Source organism: Magallana gigas, chromosome 4 (genome assembly GCF_963853765.1).
Source record: "Magallana gigas chromosome 4, xbMagGiga1.1, whole genome shotgun sequence".
NCBI lineage: Eukaryota > Metazoa > Mollusca > Bivalvia > Ostreida > Ostreidae > Magallana > Magallana gigas.
The window spans coordinates 5,134,296-5,157,105 of record NC_088856.1 but is presented as its reverse complement, the minus strand read 5'-3'; the positions used below and the strand labels follow the sequence as shown (position 1 = coordinate 5,157,105).

Here is a 22,810-nt window from a genome sequence, read left to right as displayed (position 1 = left end):
ACTAAATGACTTGTCTTTCTAAAAACTACATTTATTTACATTTAGTGAAAAGTGAAAAATGCATTAAGTCCACCTGATTTTTACTCCAAATACATCCAAAACTAGGCATGTAGCACGCAGCCCCCTCCCCCTTCCCAACTTTTTCGGAGCATGTACCACGAATGAGAATTTTCAAGATTTTGGAAATATGGTGTTTTTGGGGGGTTTTTTGTTTGTCTTGTTTTGTTGTTTTTGGGGGGTTTTTTTTTGGAACATGGTTATTTTTTAATGTGGTCTGTTTCTGCCTCCAATTCTCCCCCGGATTAGGATTTTCACGATTTTTGAAGATGATTTTTTTTTGTAGTGCTTGTCAAGATGTTTTTTGTTTTTGGATGAGTCGCCCCCCCCCCCCCCCCCCACTTTTCCAAAACGATGCTATATGCCTGAAAACATCATTAGAATACATACATGTAACTGAATTAGAAGGTAAATAAACGAACTTCGTTTGGAAATAAAGAAATACCGCAAATTATACAATTAAAAAGCAAAGATATTTTCATTTTTTAGCAATATAATGTGCAATCTTGATGTGTAATTTATCTTTCAGTGATCAATGTTGGTGATATACTGCGCCGTATATTGATGAGACGCAACACTCTTGCACTGCGGTCCACTTTATTTTGTCATAAGCCCTACTACTGTAACCTAACTCCGAATACAAAGTAAGAGGGCATTGCATAATATAAAATATATTTACATTGTCCAGTGTCTTTGGCTGTGATAACACTACATATCGATTTGGCACTATATAACCCGTAACTTCATTGAAGCCAAATTGAGGCGCCAGCGGGGTTTGCTTATTTATATTTAACTATAACTGTCCTAATGGGACTAATATCCCCCGCAAGGCTAATTTCAAATGGGACAAATAATTGCATTGAATAATAAAGGTTTGGAACACATACAAAAAAAAATTCTAGAATTGTAAAAAAAAAAAACCATTAGTTAACAAACAAAAATTAAAATCAAAATTGTCAGAATTTGTAAATACATACATAAATACATGTAAATACTGTAAATACATACATTGTATCTATAACAGTAATCCATTCACAAATGTATGTATCTGATGATATATTTTTTTTTAATTTAATTGATTTAAAGAAAAACCATCAAAATGACAATAACCCCTCCCTTTGCAGTAAATGGAAATACCGGTAGCCAAGCAATGCTCTTCTGTTGATAAAACTTTCAATATCTTTCTAATAAGAGTCTTGACAGATGCAATTAGTTGTTTCAAATTTTCCTCACTTTCTCCTATGGCACAATGGAACTCCATATCAGAAAATTGATCCCATAGGACTATGATTTTCTTTGATGAGCTTGTTAAATTTAATAAACTCCCAAAACATTACCATAATTACCATACTATGTAATATGTAAAAAAGAAAATTTAATATTACAAACAATTTTAAATTTTCCAAAACACTACAATCATATCAGTAATCTTGAATTTCATTTAAATTAATGCCCAATAGGGTCACTTCATCAAATTACTTGACAAATAAATTTAAACAACCTCTAAAAATAGTTTAACTTCTTTATTACATTGAAATATTTCCTTATAATGATAGAACTTTTGGTTTACATGAAACAGTTTTAAAATAGCGCCCCAAAACCATCACCCGTTTTACAGATTATCAATTTCCCCTAAACACATGCTCGATCTGAACCATGGCTCAGATAATGGCTCCCTTGTGTTACAGGTTTTACTTATAATAAATAACGCCTGTTGAGGGTTCGAATATTAATTTATTGTGGACACAGTGACAGTGAAATTAAATGATAGAGAGCCCTGCAAATATAAAACAACAATCCTCATGCTATGATAATTAACTTAATTTCCATCTAGATTTGAATTATCACATAATATCATAGTGATATCATAATTCATAAACATATATTTACATAAAGCAATTAAAGGGAGGTAACTCTTACAATTTCAATGTAATTTCTCCCATAATAATCATAAAAAATAGGTTGCAATTAAAAAATATAATAGGAAGCTTATTCCCATAGAAATTGTCTCACCATTCTATGGGAATAAGCTTCCTCTATTCATGTAATGATGAGTGTATAATGGTTTATATATCTGTAATTCAATTAACAGAATACTAAAAATACTATTTAATTAAAAACATTTACATTGCTCATTTTGAACAATTAGACCAAATATTTGATCATCATAAAAACACTCTTTAAACTGATTAGAAAATCAGTTACTCCTTTGAATAAGAAACAAATATTGACTTTATAATCAATATCTACTAAATAAATCTATAATACTCTTTCATGACACTCATTCACTCTAATTAGTTAAAGTGCTTCATAAGAAATTACTAATTTGCTAATTTATAGAAAAGTACATGTTAATAATATTTTAATACATGGAATATTAGTTAATATGTTACTTACCAGAAAGAGAAATAGTCAGTTGTCAAACTTTATGATGTAGGTCTGATTCTATATAACTGCTACCCTCTGGCTGACCAAACAAAGATTGACAAAACTTGGCGGCAAAATATCATACTCAGATCAACAAACCAACCACAACAACCCTAACAAATATCTGACCAATAAAACTCATGCACACAAATGTTTACCAAATCACTGCCCCTGGGGTATATATACAGGTGTGTAAAGGTACAGGGTGGATCTAAGTGTGTGTATTTAAAATGTGTGTCAGATTTGGTTGGTTTTATCTTAAAATCTATATACTTAATCTATGTACTTAAATAATATGATATTCATAATATTCATACTATTACACTTGGGACAAATGAATTCAGCCACACTTGTCTTTGATGTTTTTATTAGCTCCTAAAAATTTATCATTGACAAACAAAAACTTTGCATTGTCAGTTGATAGAATACTAATAAAAAATATCTTTTTTTATTAATTAAGACATAAAGACAAAAAACCTCCGTCTGGATGTATTTATTTAAATATATTTTAGAATTTTTTAATACTATTAATTAATTAATAAAATATGTAAGGATTACCTCCCTTACTTTTCAACATTAGTGTACAATATATATAGAATAAGGAAAATGAAAACTGTCATAAAATCATTAAAAAAAATTGCAGGTGCACATCTTCAGATGGTGTTCAACATATGTACAAATTTTCAAACAGTTCCATGCAGTAATAAAAAATTCTATAGGGGGGACAAAGTTGCGTCTACAGACAGAAAGACAGACGGACAGACAGACGGACAGGATGAAACCAATATACCCCCCTAAACTTCGTTTGCGGGGGTATAAATATTTAATCGTACGATGGCTTAGAATTATATAAATATAAGTAAAAAGGAATCATTCTTTGAATATTATGAGGTGATAATTTCGGTCGGGGCGTGATCAAATCTATCATAAAACCCTTCGGGCTTTATTGGATTTGATCACGCCCCGACCAAAACTATCACCTCATAATACTCAAAGAATTATTCCTTATTTCTTGACTCTCGTATTTACCAGCTCCAAGATTCCAGTATATGACTTTAATTTGTAAATGTAGAACCTTCAACCAAAACAAAGTTTTCAAAAGTATCCTTCAAGTTTTTTATCTACATCAACTTCCGAAACACTGACAGATAATGCAATAGTATCACACATATTGCTATTCAAATAAGGGAAAATAATAAAGTAAGTCATCATGAATTTCAATAACATTGAGTATTTTCACATAAACAATGACCATCTCACAAGCTAGTCACTCGATCTATTCTCTTTTCCGAGTTTTTGCTTCCACCATTTTTCGCATGACATTTCGATAATCATAAATACCTTTGTACTCAATTTCTCAAACTACGCTCATTCACTAATATAAAAAATGTCCAGATTATCTGTTTTGAAACGCCCCCTTTACCGCTTCAGGTTTCAATACACAACCCAATATCGTAAGTCTATGGGGATTTTGATATTGCATCAGCAATGAAATTGCTCGGATGATAACGTTGAAAAATTGTGCGCGGTATTCCGAGCGAGTTCTGAAAGGTTTAAAGGATGTAAACATTTCCCAGGGAGAAAGCTAGGGACAAAATGTTTGTAAACAGGGAGTCTGGGGCAGCAGCCCTTCATAAGCGAAGCACGTACTTTTTGGCGGCAGTAATTTTAATCTTAGCCAAAATTCTGAAATTTATACAGCTGACTGATTTTGGCTAGGTCAAGAACTTGGTACAGTTTCTGACGTATTTTGCCTTGTTTTGGAGTGATTTTTAAAAATTTCATAAAAAACTAAAATGTAACGTTAATTCACACAAGAATAGTCATATATTAAGAATCAATAAATATTTATCTAATTATAGCTAGACTTTCACAAGGTTAATTGTGACGTCATAAACAATGCATTTTCCCGTATTTTCATACAACTGAGCAGAAGACATAGATTCCTTAGTGGGGGTTTTTTTTTAATAGAAAAACTGTCTGCAGCCGTCGCCCACGATGAAACTCTCATTATAACTTTATTATTTGATATCACATAAAATATATTAATTTCGTTGTGGGCGACGGCTGCGGACACATTTTCCTCTTCAAGAAACTATAAGAAAACGTACCCTTTTCAGTCCCTAATTGTATAGTCATTCTTTTATTTTCAATTTCAGATAGAGAATTCCTGTTACATGTTTTATTGTGAATATCGTTTTGAGCATCTTTTATTAAACAATGCTTCCGAAATATTCATTCAATGATAGATACATCAGTATGTGTTTGATACTAGTTCCCTACTAGTATGCCTAGTAACTAAATCCTTCATCATCATTTACTACTCTTTATTGTATATTTATTTGCAAAATAACGGAAGACCTTTACGAGCATATTGTATATTGTAGTGTTAAAATCGACACGCTAAAATTCTTCAGACAACTGCGAGAGCATATCATCACTCAGATCTGAAAAAGAGATCAACAATTATAGTTCTTATCAAATGATGAAATGAAATTGGCATGAAATGTGTTCAAATAGTGATAAAAAAGAGCTTCTTTACTGACCTTCCCCCCAGTCCACTTCAAATTTGGGCTTCTCACATTGGTGTGTTTTGGAAGCACTGACATTAGAATTAACACTATCACTAGAATCTCTGAAAGATGTGGGCATAGATAATGCTGAAGAGGAGTCTGGTACAGGATTACTGCCTGACAGTTTCTGAATATCCTGAGTTTTTGTGGGTTTAAACTTGAAACTTCTACGATTTGGAGTTTCTTGTTGATTACTTTTTAACTCATTTCTGTTCATCCCACTCCCTTCACATGGAGTGTTGTATAAAATGTTTTGATCTGATGTCTTGTTCATAACCGTAGCACCTTGAGAACTCACATTTCTTGTATTTGAACACAATCTACTTGAATTTTGTTGAAATGAATAAGAAGAATTAACACTGACTGGGGCAGGTGTCCTAACACTTACTGGAGTGTTTGAGATATTGAAGGACATCCTGGTAGAAGCTTGCATTGATGAGGACCTAGCACCTAGGGCACCTGTTTGTACCACCGGGTTAGGTGCAGGTGTCCTCAGTCTGGGTGTATTCACAGAACTTTCTACACTGGATGGTGTCCTTACACTGGGCACTGAGAGTCCTCCACTGGTCGGTGGAGCTCTGTTAAAAGCCTGTGGATTGTTTGGAGTGGATGGCCCTCCTCCACTGATCTGTGGATTGTTTGGAGTGGATGGCCCTCCTCCACTGATCTGTGGATTGTTTGGAGTGGATGGCCCTCCTCCACTATGTGGAAGTCTGTTATAAACATGAGGATTGCCAGGTGTGAATGTCCTCACTCCACTACTCTGTGGAGTTCGAATAGGTGGATGGCTAAGAGTGGATGGTCTTAATCCACTTTGTGGAGTTCTGTTCTGCATAAGCTGACTGTTAGAACTGTTTCTGTTGGGAGTTTGACCAGCAATCAACTGACTGGTCTGAAGTCTCTGAATAGATTCCTCTCTCTGAACTTCCTCTAAGACAGACGACAGAGGGGTGTTTCTGTTGTTAATTTGTTTACAATCGTCCCCTGTCTTACTGTAGATCAACACAATGTTGGCGGGAGTAATGTTCAAGTAGTGACTTCTCGGATTGGGACTTATAACACTGACCTACAAGATGAAAGCTTCTAAATAGAACTTTGTAATTAAAGAATAAACATCTAGTAACAAACGTTTTCTTTAATTTGGAATCCATACTTATTAAGAGTTCTTGAATTATTTTATTAAGTGAGACAATAGAGCCAGTTTTCAAGTAAGTAACATGAAACAAGTATATACAACGACTTGTTTTTTTATGTAAAGTATACCTGTCTCAAAACTAGGGCGGATCCCACCTGAAGTTCTGACTCAAACTCCTTCATGATGTCACGGTGAACTGTTCCTTGGACATTACCTGTACAGACACATTGATACAAGGTGTAAAAACTAAGCTGACAAAAAAATTCATCATTTTGATACATGAAAAACTAATCAGAAAAAATACTGGTGACTTGTTACATTCAACTGAGTATTTCATATGGCAGTCTGGTGGAATGAAGCTTCTGCTAAGTTGAGTACCGGTATATGAATAAATATCTCCAGTATACTTGTATATATAATATATAAATTCAGAAATCTGCTAAATCAGGTCTACTTTAATAACTTGGAAAATCACTTCCTGTCAAATAGTGAACACCCTTAATATGTTTAGTAGTTTACAGTATTCGATATTGGTATCATAAAAATATGTACATTATAAAAATGTCAAAATTCCAATTTATAAACATTTTAATAATATAAACGAAAATCAATTCATCAGATATTTAAGAACACTTGCAAAACTATATAAATGTAAATCTTTGCAATATTGAATTTACATGTGATGATGTTGAATAAATCACTTACGTGAAATAACATATCATTACAAAATGGCTGACCTCCGATCGAAATTACATTTAGTTTCAAAAAAATAATTTAATCGACGGCCATTTATGCATGCAACTAACTCCATAGCCTAGTGGATAAAGTGTCGGTCTTGTGATCTGTACATCACGTGTTCAAATCCCGCAGGGACTTTTGTTGTTACATGTACTGACTGATTGAATTTTATAGATATTCATATTTTGTCCCAAAATTGCAAAGTTTTTTGCTTGTTTGATATGTGTGCATTTTATTGAGCATGATATTTTTCACAATCATATAATTTACTGTTAATTTGAGTGACTTTTTCCAGGTGTGTTATTCCACCTTAAGCTGCATCAAAACTAAGATAAATATCTGCAGAATGTGGACAGCTATAGAGGAGTTGTGTCCCTTACCTGAGCGGTCCTTCAGTGACACGCTGAGATCACTGCCATGCCATTCTATGTGGTAGATGACACACATCAAAAGTGGGATTTTACCGCGGTGTAACTGTTTCTTCCTGGCCTGAAAATAAATTACCTCCTTCGTAATAAAACATTAACTTCATCTTTACACACTTTATGTACCATGACTTGCTGAACTTTATGAAAATAATGTTATAACGTGTATGCAATTTTGATTCCTTGTTAGTTCATTGAGAAACCATGTATGGCTATACAGACCACCGGTTAATTAATGCTCTATGTGATCCAGGTTTAATCAAGAGTGTGAGGGAATTTTCCAGGGTTGTATTTCATAGACCCTAAGGCAATACAACAAGGAATGTACAAAATACAGTCGATGTAAACTCCTGTACACCCTTCATTGGACCTTGATTACAAATTTCATTCTTACTTATTTACTTTAAATTATATAGTCCCATAATTATATTCTCCCCTATAGATCTGAAATGAATAAATTTTGCAAAGCAATCTAAACACATTGCATTAGGGCGTCACATAATGCCTACTGTAAATTCCTTATATTACTTGAGTACTTAATTCCGCAATCCCGCTGTTTTGTATCAAATGGCGAGAATATAAAATCGCGAGCATGGAACATTTATCCATATTTACTATAGTCATCAACTCTCAGAAAATAATTGCGAGGTTTTAAAATCCACGAGGGATGCTTCTCGCGATTTTACGCGGATATAGTTTCCTCACTTTAATTAGGAATTTACAGTATTAATTCCTTGATTGAGTAAAGAAGTACATATATTTATACCAAGTTGTTAGCTACTGTAAATTCCTTATTTTACAATAGTACTTAATTCCAATGTTTTGCATTAAATTGCGAGAATATAAAATCGCAGGCACTAATTTTTGGTTTAAATTTCATATAGCTCAAATCTGTCTGAAAAATAATAGCTAGACTTAAAAATCCATGAAAACCATTTCTCGCGATTTAACGCAGACATTAATTACTCACGTTAAACAACAAATTTAGAGTAGACATATCTTGTCTTAGAAGTCACGTGGGAAATAATAATCTATAATCAATTATTGAAAGCAGTGGTTATGAAATTATCAATCTTCATTCTGCCAGCAGTGGAATCTACATATTCTTAGTCATTACCCTGTTGAGGTTGCTGGCAATGGAGAAATTATGTAGGAGCCTTTGTCCGTCTGTTCCTAGTTCCTCCATCAGTGTCCTCCATGGCTCCTCATTAAACATGTCATCTGAGGACTGCGAGGACAGAATCACATCTTCCTTCTGAAAAAATCATAGCTTGCATACAGCATATTGTTTATCTACATTTCCAGTAAAAGCAGAAGTATTCATGGTGGATTAAAATCGTGTTATCAAATAAAGATAAATATCACATCTGTATAACTTGTTATCAAATTAACCCAACAGTCTGTCATAACCTCAATTTTCCCCAAAACTATTTTCTTACTTCTATTGTTAACTGCTCTGGAGAAGTTCTTGCTGTAAAAGAAACTGCTGCCTTTGGGTTTTCTGTGTTTCCAGGCTACATGAATAAATGATTCATTTTGTTAAATATAAAACACTTATATTTTTAACATTGCTATTTTAAAACATGTCCAAATTTCTCCAAAATTTACAATGCAAACACCAATTAAATGTTGGTATTCTGTAAGAATAATCATTACCATATTTGTTTCTATTGATTAATAATTATGCTTTTGTGACACCGATACTTCATTCTTTGAATTAATACCATAAGACTCATCTCACCAGTTTAGGGAGAAGTCCGGCTGGCCCAGGGAATTTCCGGCGGGCTCTCTTTATGACTGGTGTGGTAGCTGGACTTCTTTCCCTTCCAGTACTGTGTCGTTTGGCTGTAGCCACAAACTGAGGGTTAACATGGTAACCACTTGTGTTGTTGTGATGATGGGCCTGAACTTCAGAAACAGGAAATCTCCCTCCATTTTTATTATGTCCAAAAACTTTACTTACATCTGGCTCTGAAATAAAAAATTTCTTTAACATAACATATGACATATCTTTAAGAAAATTTTGCATAAGTTTATCAATAGCTGCAAAATTATGCACATACATGAACATGTTTTTATAATAAATTTCAAACAATAGATTAAGTACATGTAAAAAAGAGAGAAAATTCAAATTTAATTTTTATTTAAAAAAAATGTTACATACAAAAAGTCCATGTATATATATATATGTAACTCCAGCAGTATAATCTAGTTGATACATTAACAATAATATACATTGTAGTTATAAACACCTGTACATATGTTAGTTCACCTACCTTCACATAACCGAATCTTCTTTGAAGCATCCTGAATGGATTCAGAGGACAGTCTTTTCCCTGACTGAACATCTCTTGCAGTAAAGCTGTGACCTCTTTCTTCAGTCTGTTTAATACATAAAGATTCAATCTGATTATGGTTACGAACTTCATTCTCTGAAGTGGTCACATTATTCAGTGTGATGTCTCTATTGTTTTGGCTGTAACTCTGGACATTCTTTCCCGTCCTTTCATTACAAGAAGGTATTTCAAACCGGTTTCTGCTATTGAGACTTTCTCTGAAACTGTGTAAATCACTCGAGTTTCTCCTTGTATTATTAAAAATTACCCCAGAGTGATGTTCACTTGAGCTTGACCTGAGCTCAGTCGAGTCCACTTTGCCGACTGGTGTGGTCCCTCCCCTGAGTCTAGGGTCACACTGAGAAGTGGCATTCTGGTGAGAATTTCCTTTTGAGTTTGTTATGTCATCCAGAGGCAAATCCTAAAACAAGAAAAAGAACTTTCATTCACTGAAATCTGATTAATGTTTATCTGTTGTAGTGAAATCCATGTGTGTGTGTTGTTTTATTTTATTCAGAACAATGCAACTCAATATGACATAGTTCATCTTATAAATTCCAATCATCATATCTGCATGTATACGAAATTGAATATAACCACAGGCTATTCTCTTTTGAGAAGTGAACAGGCATAGCCTACATCCATAGGCTATGGATGTAGGCTATGTCTGTCCACTTCTCAAAAGAGAATAAACTACAGGCTCTGAATTTCTATCAATAAGCCACTAAATATATGGGAAGAGAGAGAGAAAGGGAAGGAGAGAGAGACCCTATCTATAAAAAACACCTGGTATTTATATACATCAATAGGGTATATATATTTCTTTTCCCATACATTTAACACAGGCCTCTGAATTTATATCTAAATGTAATGTGGCTAGGCCAGGGACGTATATAGTATACTCTAGTATATACGTCCCTGGCTATGCCAGGTCCATAACCTAGCCTTTATTTTCTTTGCACACAAAACGCAATTTCCTTTCCATAAATTAAGTTTTATAGTCATTTTAATCATTCAAAAATCCCTTACCTCCCAGAAATTGTCGTCATCGTCTGGAAGTTCAAACATGGTGTGTGTGTCATTTAAATCATTTATACAGTCTTGTTTTCGCTTTCGTGTTCAGCGCCATTATTGTGCCTAAGATTTAAAACCCGTATCGAGAACCAAGAAGTTCCGGAAAAGAAAAACGTCTAGTCAGCTCCGTATGATCAGGGACGTATATATTCATGTACTAATATATCGTATATACGTCCCTGGTACGATGCACGAATCTTCCTATATCAACAGCCAGATTTTGTTTACTTCACATCTTTAAATTATTTTTTTTTATTTTGTTTTATAATTAAGATACAATCATGTAAAAGCACTAACAATAGTCCGTTGTATCATTTTATCGAACCTTAATTAACATTAATATAAGGACTAATTTAAGTTTCTCTATCTACTGAGCCATTTTCGTCACAACGTAGTCGTTTATTTAAATGATGTACACATGTATGCAACTTTGGTCACACTGAGTAAAACGTTCGATCGATCTGTCTTATATTATCCAAATACTGTAAAACGAGAAAATTTGGCGCATACGTATTTTAGCGCAAACGCAAGTGCCAGTACATTAGCGCAATTTTATTTTAGCGCATGCATCTTTTCTTTAAAAAAGAAAACAAAAAACGTTGTTGTTTGATAAACGATCACGCCCAAAATTTAGTTCTGTGTTCACTCAAGCACGTGAATAGAACGACTTTGATTTCTATCGCGCATGCACTGTAAACTGTCGTTGAGAACAATACACTTACATTTGTGTAAATCGTCATTAGATAGATATGAAAACTTCATTTATTGGCGATGATGTGTAAGTTTTGTTGGTAAACAAATTTGAGTTATCGGACTTTGAATTTAACGTGTCGACTTGTATATCACCAGAAGAGTCCCGAAACTAAAAGTGAAATCGAATGCTACATTTACCATGAGTTTTGATCACCATGAGAGAATCTTTTTCACAGTAATTTTACAATAAAAAACCCCGACAAAAATAGGTATCGTCTTGTTATCTTTATATCCACTAATCAGAGATCAAAGAAATTATGATCAATCATGTATTGTCAGCGTTAACGATCGCCACGCTTAATCACATTTTCACCTCGAGGCGCTAAATGGAAGTGGCATGGGTAGAAGCCCAATTTTCAAGGTGCTAATGAAAGATATTAAAAAACAATTAAAACTGAATTAATCAATCCATGTTTAGGCACTTATACCCGATAACCCATACCATTTACCTGTGTAATTGTTTAAACAAACAAAACCGACAGCATCTTATATTTAAATGAACACTTCTATATAGCCTTAAAAATGGACTGACGTTATTGTTTTGCAACTTGAAGAAATTTAATACATATAAAAAATCGTTGGCGCACTATTAATTTTAGCGCTCAGAGGTAGTTGCGCCAAAGGCGCTTAAATTTGTAGTGCGCCATATTTTCTCGTTTTACAGTAGTTTTGATAAAAAAAAATGGTATTTTAGTGTACAGTGAGTAGGTCATCACTCCATATTAAGGGTTTATTGATTGGTTTGCGCACAGTCCCACTCTGTAAAATAAAAGGCATTGAAGTTCTATAAAAAATGACAACCTACATGTTTTTGAAGATTTTGGTACGACTACACCAGTTTGAATCATTAAACCTATTCAAAATTTTACAAATCAATGATATATTTTTATATCCATCGGTTTGAAACGGATTTTGAGGAATTGTCATACAGGCACGTAGCATCAGAGGGGGCCAAGGGGGGGGGGGGCCTGCCCCCCCCCCCCCACTTTTTCTCGCAGCAACAATTTTTTTAAAATTTACATATAAAAAATTGAATTATCATGGAGTTGGCCCCCCCACTTTTTGGGGAGTATGTAAAAAATTGATATGAAAAGAAGGAAATAAGGAGTGAAATATTGAAGTTATATACTATGCCAGTTTTTAAGTTTGTTCAAATCATGACCATACTGGATCAAGAGTGGGTTTTCATAATAAAAAAAATTATAGAATTAAGGAAGCTAGTATATAGAATTTTTGATTCAGTCATGCTTTTAGTCATGTGTGGGTCAGATATAGGGGTGTGGTGAATTTTACGATTTATTGAATTTATTTATGCTATAACACCAAGGTCAGAGAGTGTCTTAATTATTCCGGGTAGGTAGTCATTCATATTTTACATATAGTATACGTAAATATATAGGAAAAACTCTTTTAGAGAAAGTATTTATGGTGTGATTAAGAAAAGATTTTAAAGTGTTAGCCACATGTGAAGCACAAGCAAGATTTTTTAAATTCTTGATTCTTTTTTTCCCCACAAATTATGGCTACCTAAACCCCGTGGAGGGTGGGTGGTGTTTCAAATTCCAATCTTGCATTGAAATATAAGGCGAAAATATATTTGAAGCAAACGCATTTACAAGCTTTTTTGAAAGGATGCTTAAGAGGCTGTTACATATTTATTCATACAATTACCACGTGTGCACAATTCGGGGGAGGAGGGGGGGGGGAGGGTCAGCCTGTGGCATTTATATACTCGGATATTCGATGCAGAAATAAATCTTTCTAAAGAAAATGAATGTTATAAACTGTAGAGTTGATATAAAAGCTGGCTGCTACACAAGTTGTTTTTTTTTTCATGTTTAGTCATACAAGCACAACATATATCCTAAAGAACCATGGAACTCAGAGATGACGCATTATTCGAGAGGATCCATTTTGATCTGAAAAGGATGGAGGCTATGTAACTTTGTTTTATTTCATAATTCCAACACATTATCACATACTTGATGTACATTATACATGTATGTACGTGCAACATTTTTTTTTAAAAAACCTATCTACAATTATGACTTCGTCAAGCTTGACAGTTTAAAAAAAATATTGCCATTGAGAAACGAGTGTGAATAAATCAAAATTATGATCTCGTAAAATTTATGAGACTTTTTCGCTTTGGGACATGTTAATGGATTAGATAGAGATTTGAAAGATAGAAAAAAAGTCATGATGAAGACAGGATCGTGTGTCTCATTATACAGTTTTAAAAGGTAGAAAATAAAACAAATTGTTCACACGTTAACGCGTACATAAATCTCAAAAGTTACCGGAACTGTTCAGTTAATCTGGCCCTTCTATGAGTTGCTCGATCAATAGAATCTTTCCAGTATCTAGGCTATTGCAGATGACTCTAACTGCGTAACAAGAATTGTTGAACAAGCGTGGTGTAGAGAAGGTCACGGATTAGAGGAATGTCAATGCGTACGTGCTTTTTTATTTTACCCACTGTGAATTATTTACACAACATGTGTTCGGCAGTTTGCATAATCTGTGGAGCTAAATATTGACAAATAATTGAACTCTTTCGGATGTGAACAGGACATGGTCAAACATAAGTGCATGGATATTCTGCATGACAATACAACTTACGTGATGTTCCCGTATTTAACAGTGTGGAATAACATTTAGATTTTGTGGTTCAACATATGTGACCTTGATCTTCTAGTGAGGATTTTTAGCTATTACTGGCCAGGTGAGTGACCAGGGGGTCGATCATAATATAAAGCACATTGAAAGTTTAAAGGACCTACATGTCAATCTAGTAATTAAAATGAGATCTTTGATCCGCCCAATAACGAACTATAACGCTAACGCGGGTTATGTATTTTCTCTGCAATGTCGCTACCTTCATATCCCGAATGAATCACCAAAGAAAGCATTTTATTGCTTAAATGAATACACTTAGCAAATTCATGCGCCGTGAGCACAAATATAAACGTAACCACGTGTGTTGAGTATATTTATTTTTGTACGATTAAATGAGACTTTGAATCTTACATAACCAATTTGATATGTACTTTTGAAAAACAATAATTAATATATTTCTACTCCGTAATAAAAAAGATTTTTCTCCACAAAGTTTCTGGCACTGCATTTTTTGTCGCTGATGCTATCTAAATAATATTCTATGTATGTTTCATATCCCTGACTAAGAGCGTAAATAATGGCTTTACAGAGGCGATAAATAATATTTCATAAAAATAAACATAAATATGAAAATATAAATATAAGCATCGAATGCTTAATTTTGGATGTCGTCGGTCCTATGACACACAAGGTACTGACAAATTGAATACCGCGCTAATGTGCGGTATTCAATTTGTCTGCACCGCTTGGTGTGCCATAGGACCAACGAAGACATCCAAAAATAAGCATTCAGTGCTTATGAAAATTCAAAAAAGGCAATAAGCGCTGAATTTTGCCAGAAGGGTCATCGGTAAATCGTTTCATGAATATTGACGCTTTGGCTAGATGCTATACCTCATATCATTATTGTTTATAATTGCATTCATTCATTCATTATTGTGTACTCAGTGCAATGGATCGGAACTTCCGGGTTGCCGTGGTAGGCGCCGGGGCGACCGGACTCTCCACAGCGCTTTGTATACAAAACCGGATACAGAACTGTGACGTCACAATCATTGCCGAAAAATTTTCTCCCAGCACCACATCTGACGGGTCCGCAGGTTTATGGACACCTTTCATTGTACCGGACAAACAGAAGGAAATCGTCACGCAAGTATTTAGCACATATGTATGAAAGATTATATGAAAAGTTATATCTTTGTGTCAGTTGTGCAAATTACTACCACGCAAAATGCAAAATAAAAGTGCCTGGTAAACACCTCTAAAAATTATCGAAAATGTACATTTTCGTGATATTTGTGAAAAGAAGCGAAGATGGTGAAAAGACGTCGCGCTTTTTTTTTCTTATAGTACTAAATTTAACATTGCTAGAGAGAAAACGTTTCTAACGTACGTGTGCCAACTGTGTTTGGATGACATTTTTTATATTTATCAAAATCGTATTTAACTATGAACTGTTTGTCAAACTTGAGGAATTGTTGTTCCTGTTATTTCAGTCGGTGGGCCCTGCAGACTTACAGGTATCTATGGGACATGTTTCACTCGGAAGCTGCTTACCAATATGGCGTCCAGCTAATTTCCGGTTTTAACTTTTGCCAAGAGATGAAGAACGTAAATGTTCAACACCATTCAGTTTTATAGCCATTTTAACAAGACCTTGGAATTTCAGTAGGATTAGTAACTATCTTTTAACTTTTAATTTGCATCAAAACAAGTTCATAATATTGCTGGTTTCAAGTGAAATATACATAGATTGCGTAGTATAAGCTCAAAAGCAAGACAAATCCTGTTGATTTCAAAAATCCATAGCTCAGCACTGAAATAGACAGGTCTATGTCATATTGCTGTTTGATACAACAATCCAAAGTCCAAGCTCCTGTCAAAATGGTTCTAAAATCATTTCTTAGACCTTGAATCTTTTTGTTACGTTGTGAAATAGATAACTTTCAGATAAAATTAAAAGGTCTAGTTTAAACGGAAATGGTTTATAACGGATGCAAGAGGTTATCAACTGGTATTTCAGGGTTGTCTTATTAAAAAAAATCTTGCATTGTCACGGCCCACTTTCATACTGTGTTTTAGGAGCCTCCTTGGAGTAAAAATGTTGTAGGGTTCAGACGTCTGGGCAAAGAAGAACTGAAAGATTACCCCGGCAGAGAGTAGGTGAAGTCAATAGTATATATTTACATTATCCAGTGTCTTTGCCTGTGATAACACTACGTATCGATTTTGTATTATATAACCCATAATACAAATGACGCCAAATTGAGGCGCCAGCGGGGTTTGTTTATTTATATTTGAATATTTAATCGTACGATGGCCTAAAATTATATAAATATAAGTAATAAGGAATCTTTCTTTGAATATTATGAGGTGATAATTTCGGTCGGGGCGTGATCAAATCTATCATAAAGCCCTTCGAATATTATGAGGTGATAATTTCGGTCGGGGCGTGATCAAATCTATCATAAAGCCCTTCGGGCTTTATTGGATTTGATCACGCCCCGACCAAAATTATCACCTCATAATATTCAAATAATGATTCCTTATATTCCTTATATACTAACTGGCCCCGAATACGCAAGGCGTTTTGCGTAATGACCAACAAGAGATCTTTGTTTCAGTGCATGATTTTGTCATAATGTGAATTTTAACTGGTTGCGTGTAAACACAAAATGTACGACACGAGAACTTGTCATACTGTTACTTTTGTATTCAAATCATCTAAATTTAAAACTTACAATATGACAGTTTTCCAAAACTGGAAAGAATTTCAATTTGTGACCAATACCTACAGAGAATGCAATAGAGGGGGAAAATAAATGATTCCAAATATATTTAAACGTACATGTTTATAATTATTATTTAGATCAGTAGTAATCTGGTATAAAACTCGTCGGGAAAATTTTGAATATTGCAGTTAGTGGCCTTTTCACGTTCAGAATTGGTGTAATGTATAATATGATACCGTTTGATTGTAGATGTGCTGTAGGTCTTAACTCAATGGATTAAAATACTTTTTTTCTATATGCAAACACCTTAACTTGTAACGGTAAGTAAGTAGGAAATTGATACTATGCTCTATTCATTCCAATAGGTTCGGGGTATTCTACACAGCTTTCACTATTGACGTTCCTAGTCTGTTGTCATCATTTCTGAGGAAGTAAGTGTAATTTATGCCTGAGTTTTATTAACAACAGCACACAATCTGTAGATGAGACAATGTCGTATTAATAAAAGAACTTTTTTGTAATTTCAGATTCAGAGAACAGGGAGGGTTTGTAATTGCCAAAAAATTAAAATCTCTGCAAGAGGTATAAATCTGTTATTCATTTTAAAAAAAGGGGGGTTGACTATCCCTCATGTACTTATCTAAAATAACAACTCTGTACCTGCCTTTGACCTTATTCTGTCTGTTTTTATCACTATTATATATACCCTCTGTAATTGTAGATTGATTCTTCTTATGACGTCATAGTTAACTGTTCCGGTCTTGGCGCTGCTGAATTACTCGATGACGCAACGATAAAACCAAAACGAGGCCAGGTTATAAGGGTAAGTACAGAATATGTTCCCTACCCAATAAGAAAAAAACCCAGATGAATCATCACTTTTTATCCTATAAATTACATCCCGATAATTATATTTTAAAACAAAAATAAGCCAGATTAATCATTTTGCTTTTTTTCCTAATTAAAATTACATCATGATGAAGAATAAATTTTTGTAGGGTGATATATAGATATGACATATCATCCTTTTGATTTCTTCTTTTTTATTTCTTTGATCATTGTTGATCTAATAGAATCACGTGATTTCAACAGCCAACTATTTTGTATAAAATCAATAATTTCAATTTCGATCACATTATATCATACAATAAAAGGAAAATATTAATCATATATTAATATAAATATATGGAAAGACTTTCTGGGTCTTTTTTGTTTTGCTTTTTGTTTTTTGTGGTTGTTACTTTTTTTGATTTTTAAGTAAAACAAAACTAAGATATGAAACTGATATTAATAGGATATTTGCTGTATTATATCTGTGTAATTTTTCGCTATATCATTCAACGTTGTCATAATTCTAAACATATTAGTTTAAATTCCAATTATGTATTATCTGTAACCTTGTAACTTGAATGATCGAATATTCAAAGCTTAGACCACATCCCCAAGCATGTTTTATTTACAATAACCACGAAGTCTAGACATGTTATTTATTTCCGTCAAATGCTACATGTAGCAAGCAAGTCTGTGTGAACGTAGATCATAAGGTTCCGGTATACAGAGGATAAATATGTATTATGTAATAGTAACTGTATTGTTAAATCAAAATAATTGCGCAATACACTAGACTAAGTGTCGGATATAGAGGCGCTCGCCATCCAAATCAGATTTGATTATACAAAAATCTGTATCAAATCAGAGTACCCATTTGTTTTATTTACTGTTTAAAATGCCGAGTATGATTGTACAGATTTAGCAATGAGCAATGCGACAAAGGTTACCAAAGTAAGAAACCAACGTCAGGTTTAATTAATTGATTATATACCAAAACCCGTTAAATGCATGGGTTGGAATTATAGGACAGCGCATTCCATTTCATGACGGATTAGTACACAGGAAAGTAGCGAATACGGAGAATCTTGACAGAAATAAAAACATGGCATAAATATAACCATATACGAGACCCAAATAAGATAGATCGGAAAAGGGAAGTTGATCTTTAATGGGAAAGACAAAGACCTATGACACTTCCCATGGTAATGATAAAAAGGAAAAGGGCGGGAACAGGCTCTGACTTTTTAAAACATTACCATACTCGTACAGCTTCCTGGCTGTAAGTCAGAATCAGTTGATTATGATATTTATATCCAACACTCAGTTTAGTATACATGACTTTCTGTCACCATTTACCATTTCAGGTTAAGGCACCGTGGATTAAGCATTTCTACATAGACATAGATAAAAGCGATGACGTCACGTACATTTTACCAGGGTATGCTTAAAATAAAGTAACAAGGCTAAAAAAAAATACCAAGAAAAATAGAATAATAGCAAATTCCAATTTAACCCACTTTTTAGGGAACGTAAAACATCCGTCGTACATAAATATATTTCACTCCAAACGCAAATGTACAAAAATATTATGTGTAAACTTTTCTGACATTACTATGATAGTAACTGAATATTTCTGGAATTTTCTTTTTTTTTCACTCATTAATTTGATATCAACAATGATTTGTTATACAATGATTCATAGTTGTAGTGTCTGATAAATTTCGACTTTTAGGGTAAATAGTGTCGTGTTGGGCGGAACCTCTCAGGACGGAAACAACAGCACCGAGGATAACCAAGCGGACATTGACGGAATTAGGGAAAGATGTCTGAAGTTAATGCCGAGTTTAAGGGTATAAATCAGCATAACTGCTGTATTACACTGTCTTTATAACAATTGTTCGAGTTTAACGGTAGTTTAATATGTGTAAATTAAAACAAGTGTAGTTCGTATTTAAATCCAAATGGAAACTAATGTATGTATAGCTTTATTTTCGCCCCATGTAATTTCGCCCTTCTGCACTTGTAAAAAGTTTCGACCCGTTTTGAATTCGCCCAGACACAGTTAAAGAGAGATAATTTGAGAAATTAGAATTTTCCTAGCCTTGCATTCGCCCGCTGACAACGATGGCGAAAAGGGGCTAAAATAAAACAGGGGTTAATATTTCCTTGCATACAGTATGTTGTTCGTACTGATCCGTCACCACTATTAAATGACAGCTTCAAATGAGTGGACGTTAATACAAATTTACAATACTTGTATGCTATTGTCTTTGTTTTAGCTCACAACTAGTAAATTAATTCAACATTTACGATATGACAGTTGCATACGTGTTTACTCTTTGAGTCCATATAATGAAAATTTCTAAATAGGATGTAAAACAACAAGAAAAGCGATCACTTCTATCATGCCGATTACTTATCTTTATGTCTATTTGATCAGGACAGTAAAGTACAGGGTACTTGGGCAGGACTCCGCCCCTATAGGGAGACGTTACGGTTAGAGATTGACAAGGTCACGGCGGGGTTAAAAGCAAAGGTATGAGGTTTAAAGAGAACTATCTGTCTGTCTTTCTGCGTTTCTGTTAAATGGATCCAGCTGTCCGTTTTGTCTTTCAACCCGTTCTTTGTACGATTTATTGTGTGTTTGTGGAGTCGTTCCGTCAGTTTCTGTGTGCTTGGTTCCTTTATTCCATGAAATAATATTCTACACTCAGATTGTCCATAACTACGGACATGGTGGGTCTGGTCTGACTCTTTTCTGGGGATGTGCCGAAGACGCCACAAATCTAGTACTGGATCTTCTCAAGTCACGCAAAGCAAGGTTGTAGTTTACCAGTACCAATTTTAGTGTACTGATTTACAGTTAATTATGATTAATGGTAGTGTACTGATTTACAGTTCATAACTAATGTTAGTGTACTGATTTACAGTTCATTATTATAAATGTTAGTGTACTGATTTATAGTTCATGAGTACTAATGTTTGTGTACCGATTTACAGTTCATGAGTACCAATGTTAGTGTACTGATTTACAGTTCATTATTTTTAATGTTAGTGTACTGATTTACAGTTCATTACTAACAATGTTAGTGTACTGATTTACATTTCATTAGTACTAAGGTTTGTGTACTGATTTACAGTTCATGAGTACCAATGTTAGTGTACTCATTTACACTTCATTAATATTAATGTTAAGGTACTGATTTACTGTTCATTAGTACCAATGTTAGTGTACTGTTTTACAGTTCATTCATACTAATGTTAGTGTGATGATTTACAGTTTATTATTATTGATGTTAGTGTACTGATTTACAGTTCATTATTATTATTGTTAATATACTGATTTACATTTCATTATCATCAATGTTAGTGTACTTATTTACAGTTCATTACTAACAATATTAGTGTACTGATTTATATTCATTATCATTAATATTAGTGTACTGATTTATAATTCATTATCATTAATATTAGTGTACTGATTTAAATCATCAATGTTAGTGTACTGATTTACAGTTCATTACTAACAATGTAAGTGTACTGATTTATAATTCATTATCATTAATATTAGTGTACTGATTTATAATTCATTATCATTAATATTAGTGTACTGATTTACAGTTTATCATTATCAATGTTAGTGTACTGATTTACAGTTCGTTATTATTAATGTTGGTGTACTGATTTACATTTTATTATCAGTACTAATTTACAGTTCATTACTAACAATGTTAGAGTACTGATTTACAGTTCATGAGTACTTATGTTAGTGTACTTATTTATAGTTCATTAGTACCAATATTAGTGTACTGATTTACAGTTCATTATGTTCAATGTTAGTGTACTGATTTACAGTTCATTAGTTCCAATGTTAGTGTACTGATTTACATTTTATTACATGTAGTACCAATTTTAGTGTACTGATTGTCTGATTTACAGTTCACTATCATTAATGTTAGTGTACTGATTTACAGTTCATTAGTACTAATGTTAGTGTACTGATTTACAGTTCATTTATAGTACCAATTTTAGTGTACTGATTTACAGTTCATTATTATCACTTTTAGTGTACTGATTTACATTTCATTAGTACCAATTTTAGTGTACTGATTTACATTTCATTAGTAGCAATGTTAGTGCACTAATTTACAATTATTATGGGAGATAGAATAACTGCTGCATATTTGGTAAATACAAATGTGTGTGTTAGTATTATTTTGAAAGATCGACACAGAATGTTATGTTTGATATAAGTCAGATTTTTACTTGTTTATGCATTATTACTGATTGTTATACATCATGTCATCATGCAATTTGTTAAGTTGTATTTACTAGTTATATTTATATGATAAATAAAGATATTTATATTGAAGTCAATTTATTGATTATTCATAAGAAGGCCAAAAAACTTGCCCTGTGCCCTTTCGTGAGAATATTAAATGTGGATCAAATTTGTTTGGAGGTCTTGACGTTGATGGCAAATCAAGTTCAGAAATAATCCCAATTATATATTATTGGTTGTTAAATTAAACTTGAAAACTATTTTAACACAACTCGTGTTATTTTCTTTAATCCTCTTATAGGGACATAGTCACGATTTTGGTCGAAAATTATTTTTCTTGTTATAATGTTTACAGTTCTTCAGGAAGCCTTTCTAATATGCAGCCACAGATCGAGTGTCATTTGTTGTGTTTTAAGCAAGATACTGGCCTAAAATGAATGTAACAGACGCTAGGGAACAGTTACTGTTTATGAATGCTAAAATACGTTAAATAGATAGAAAAATCAGCTGGAAAAAGTACATTTAAATTAATTGTCATATTGAACCAATTCAAACATTAACAGGGTACGAGCCTTGTTTACATGACGAAGAATTGTGAGCTCTGTATCTTGCTTATTACTCTACGTCTGACACTGAATTTTAGTTGATTACTAGAAATACATTCCTAAAGCATTGTAAACAAAAAAAATATAAAAATGAATGAAATTTGACCGAAAAAGTGACCACGCCCCTTTAAATTAGTTATGATTATAAAGATAGAGAGTATCAACACACGAATAACCAAACCATAATGCCAAAAAGTGTTATACTATTTTAAAAAAATAACCA

The 22,810-nt window shown here is 33.4% G+C and overlaps 2 protein-coding genes and 1 long non-coding RNA gene across 3 annotated transcripts; 1 reads left to right on the top strand and 2 right to left on the bottom strand.

Moving 5' to 3' along the window:
* Window positions 1–1,737: 1,737 nt before the first annotated feature.
* LOC105336701 (uncharacterized) lies at window positions 1,738–2,700 on the bottom strand. Its single transcript, XR_010712694.1, has 3 exons — window positions 2,455–2,700; window positions 2,071–2,131; window positions 1,738–1,834 (listed from the first exon to the last, which is right to left on the bottom strand). It is a non-coding gene; the product is annotated as an uncharacterized lncRNA (long non-coding RNA).
* A 2,096-nt stretch (window positions 2,701–4,796) lies between these two features.
* On the bottom strand, window positions 4,797–10,871 carry LOC105346484 (uncharacterized). The gene is made up of 10 exons (XM_020074657.3): window positions 10,721–10,871; window positions 9,960–10,112; window positions 9,632–9,737; window positions 9,097–9,326; window positions 8,795–8,869; window positions 8,473–8,610; window positions 7,311–7,419; window positions 6,321–6,406; window positions 5,031–6,123; window positions 4,797–4,931 (listed from the first exon to the last, which is right to left on the bottom strand). Exons 1-10 carry the CDS (start codon window positions 10,757–10,759, stop codon window positions 4,888–4,890), a joined length of 2,073 nt encoding a protein of 690 aa, XP_019930216.3. The 5' UTR covers window positions 10,760–10,871; the 3' UTR covers window positions 4,797–4,887.
* Window positions 10,872–13,867: 2,996 nt separating this feature from the next.
* LOC105346483 (D-amino-acid oxidase) lies at window positions 13,868–22,062 on the top strand. The gene is made up of 11 exons (XM_011455054.4): window positions 13,868–14,243; window positions 15,086–15,286; window positions 15,634–15,748; window positions 16,220–16,296; window positions 17,235–17,300; window positions 17,397–17,451; window positions 17,591–17,692; window positions 19,065–19,138; window positions 19,433–19,550; window positions 20,141–20,236; window positions 20,415–22,062. Exons 2-11 carry the CDS (start codon window positions 15,090–15,092, stop codon window positions 20,526–20,528), a joined length of 1,014 nt encoding a protein of 337 aa, XP_011453356.3. The 5' UTR covers window positions 13,868–14,243; window positions 15,086–15,089; the 3' UTR covers window positions 20,529–22,062.
* Window positions 22,063–22,810: the final 748 nt, after the last annotated feature.

Excerpts from the sequence above, each read along its gene's own strand:
- LOC105346484 (XM_020074657.3), bottom strand. The coding sequence starts at position 10,759 with ATGTTTGAACTTCCAGACGATGACGACAATTTCTGGGAG. Across the intron at positions 10,113-10,720 it reads ATGACGACAATTTCTGGGAG|GATTTGCCTCTGGATGACAT; the intron begins GTAAGGGATTTT and ends TTCTTGTTTTAG. Across the intron at positions 8,611-8,794 it reads CAGAGCAGTTAACAATAGAA|AAGGAAGATGTGATTCTGTC; the intron begins GTAAGAAAATAG and ends TGATTTTTTCAG.
- LOC105346483 (XM_011455054.4), top strand. The coding sequence starts at position 15,090 with ATGGATCGGAACTTCCGGGTTGCCGTGGTAGGCGCCGGGGCGACCGGA. Across the intron at positions 17,693-19,064 it reads AACGAGGCCAGGTTATAAGG|GTTAAGGCACCGTGGATTAA; the intron begins GTAAGTACAGAA and ends TTACCATTTCAG. Across the intron at positions 19,139-19,432 it reads GTCACGTACATTTTACCAGG|GGTAAATAGTGTCGTGTTGG; the intron begins GTATGCTTAAAA and ends TTCGACTTTTAG.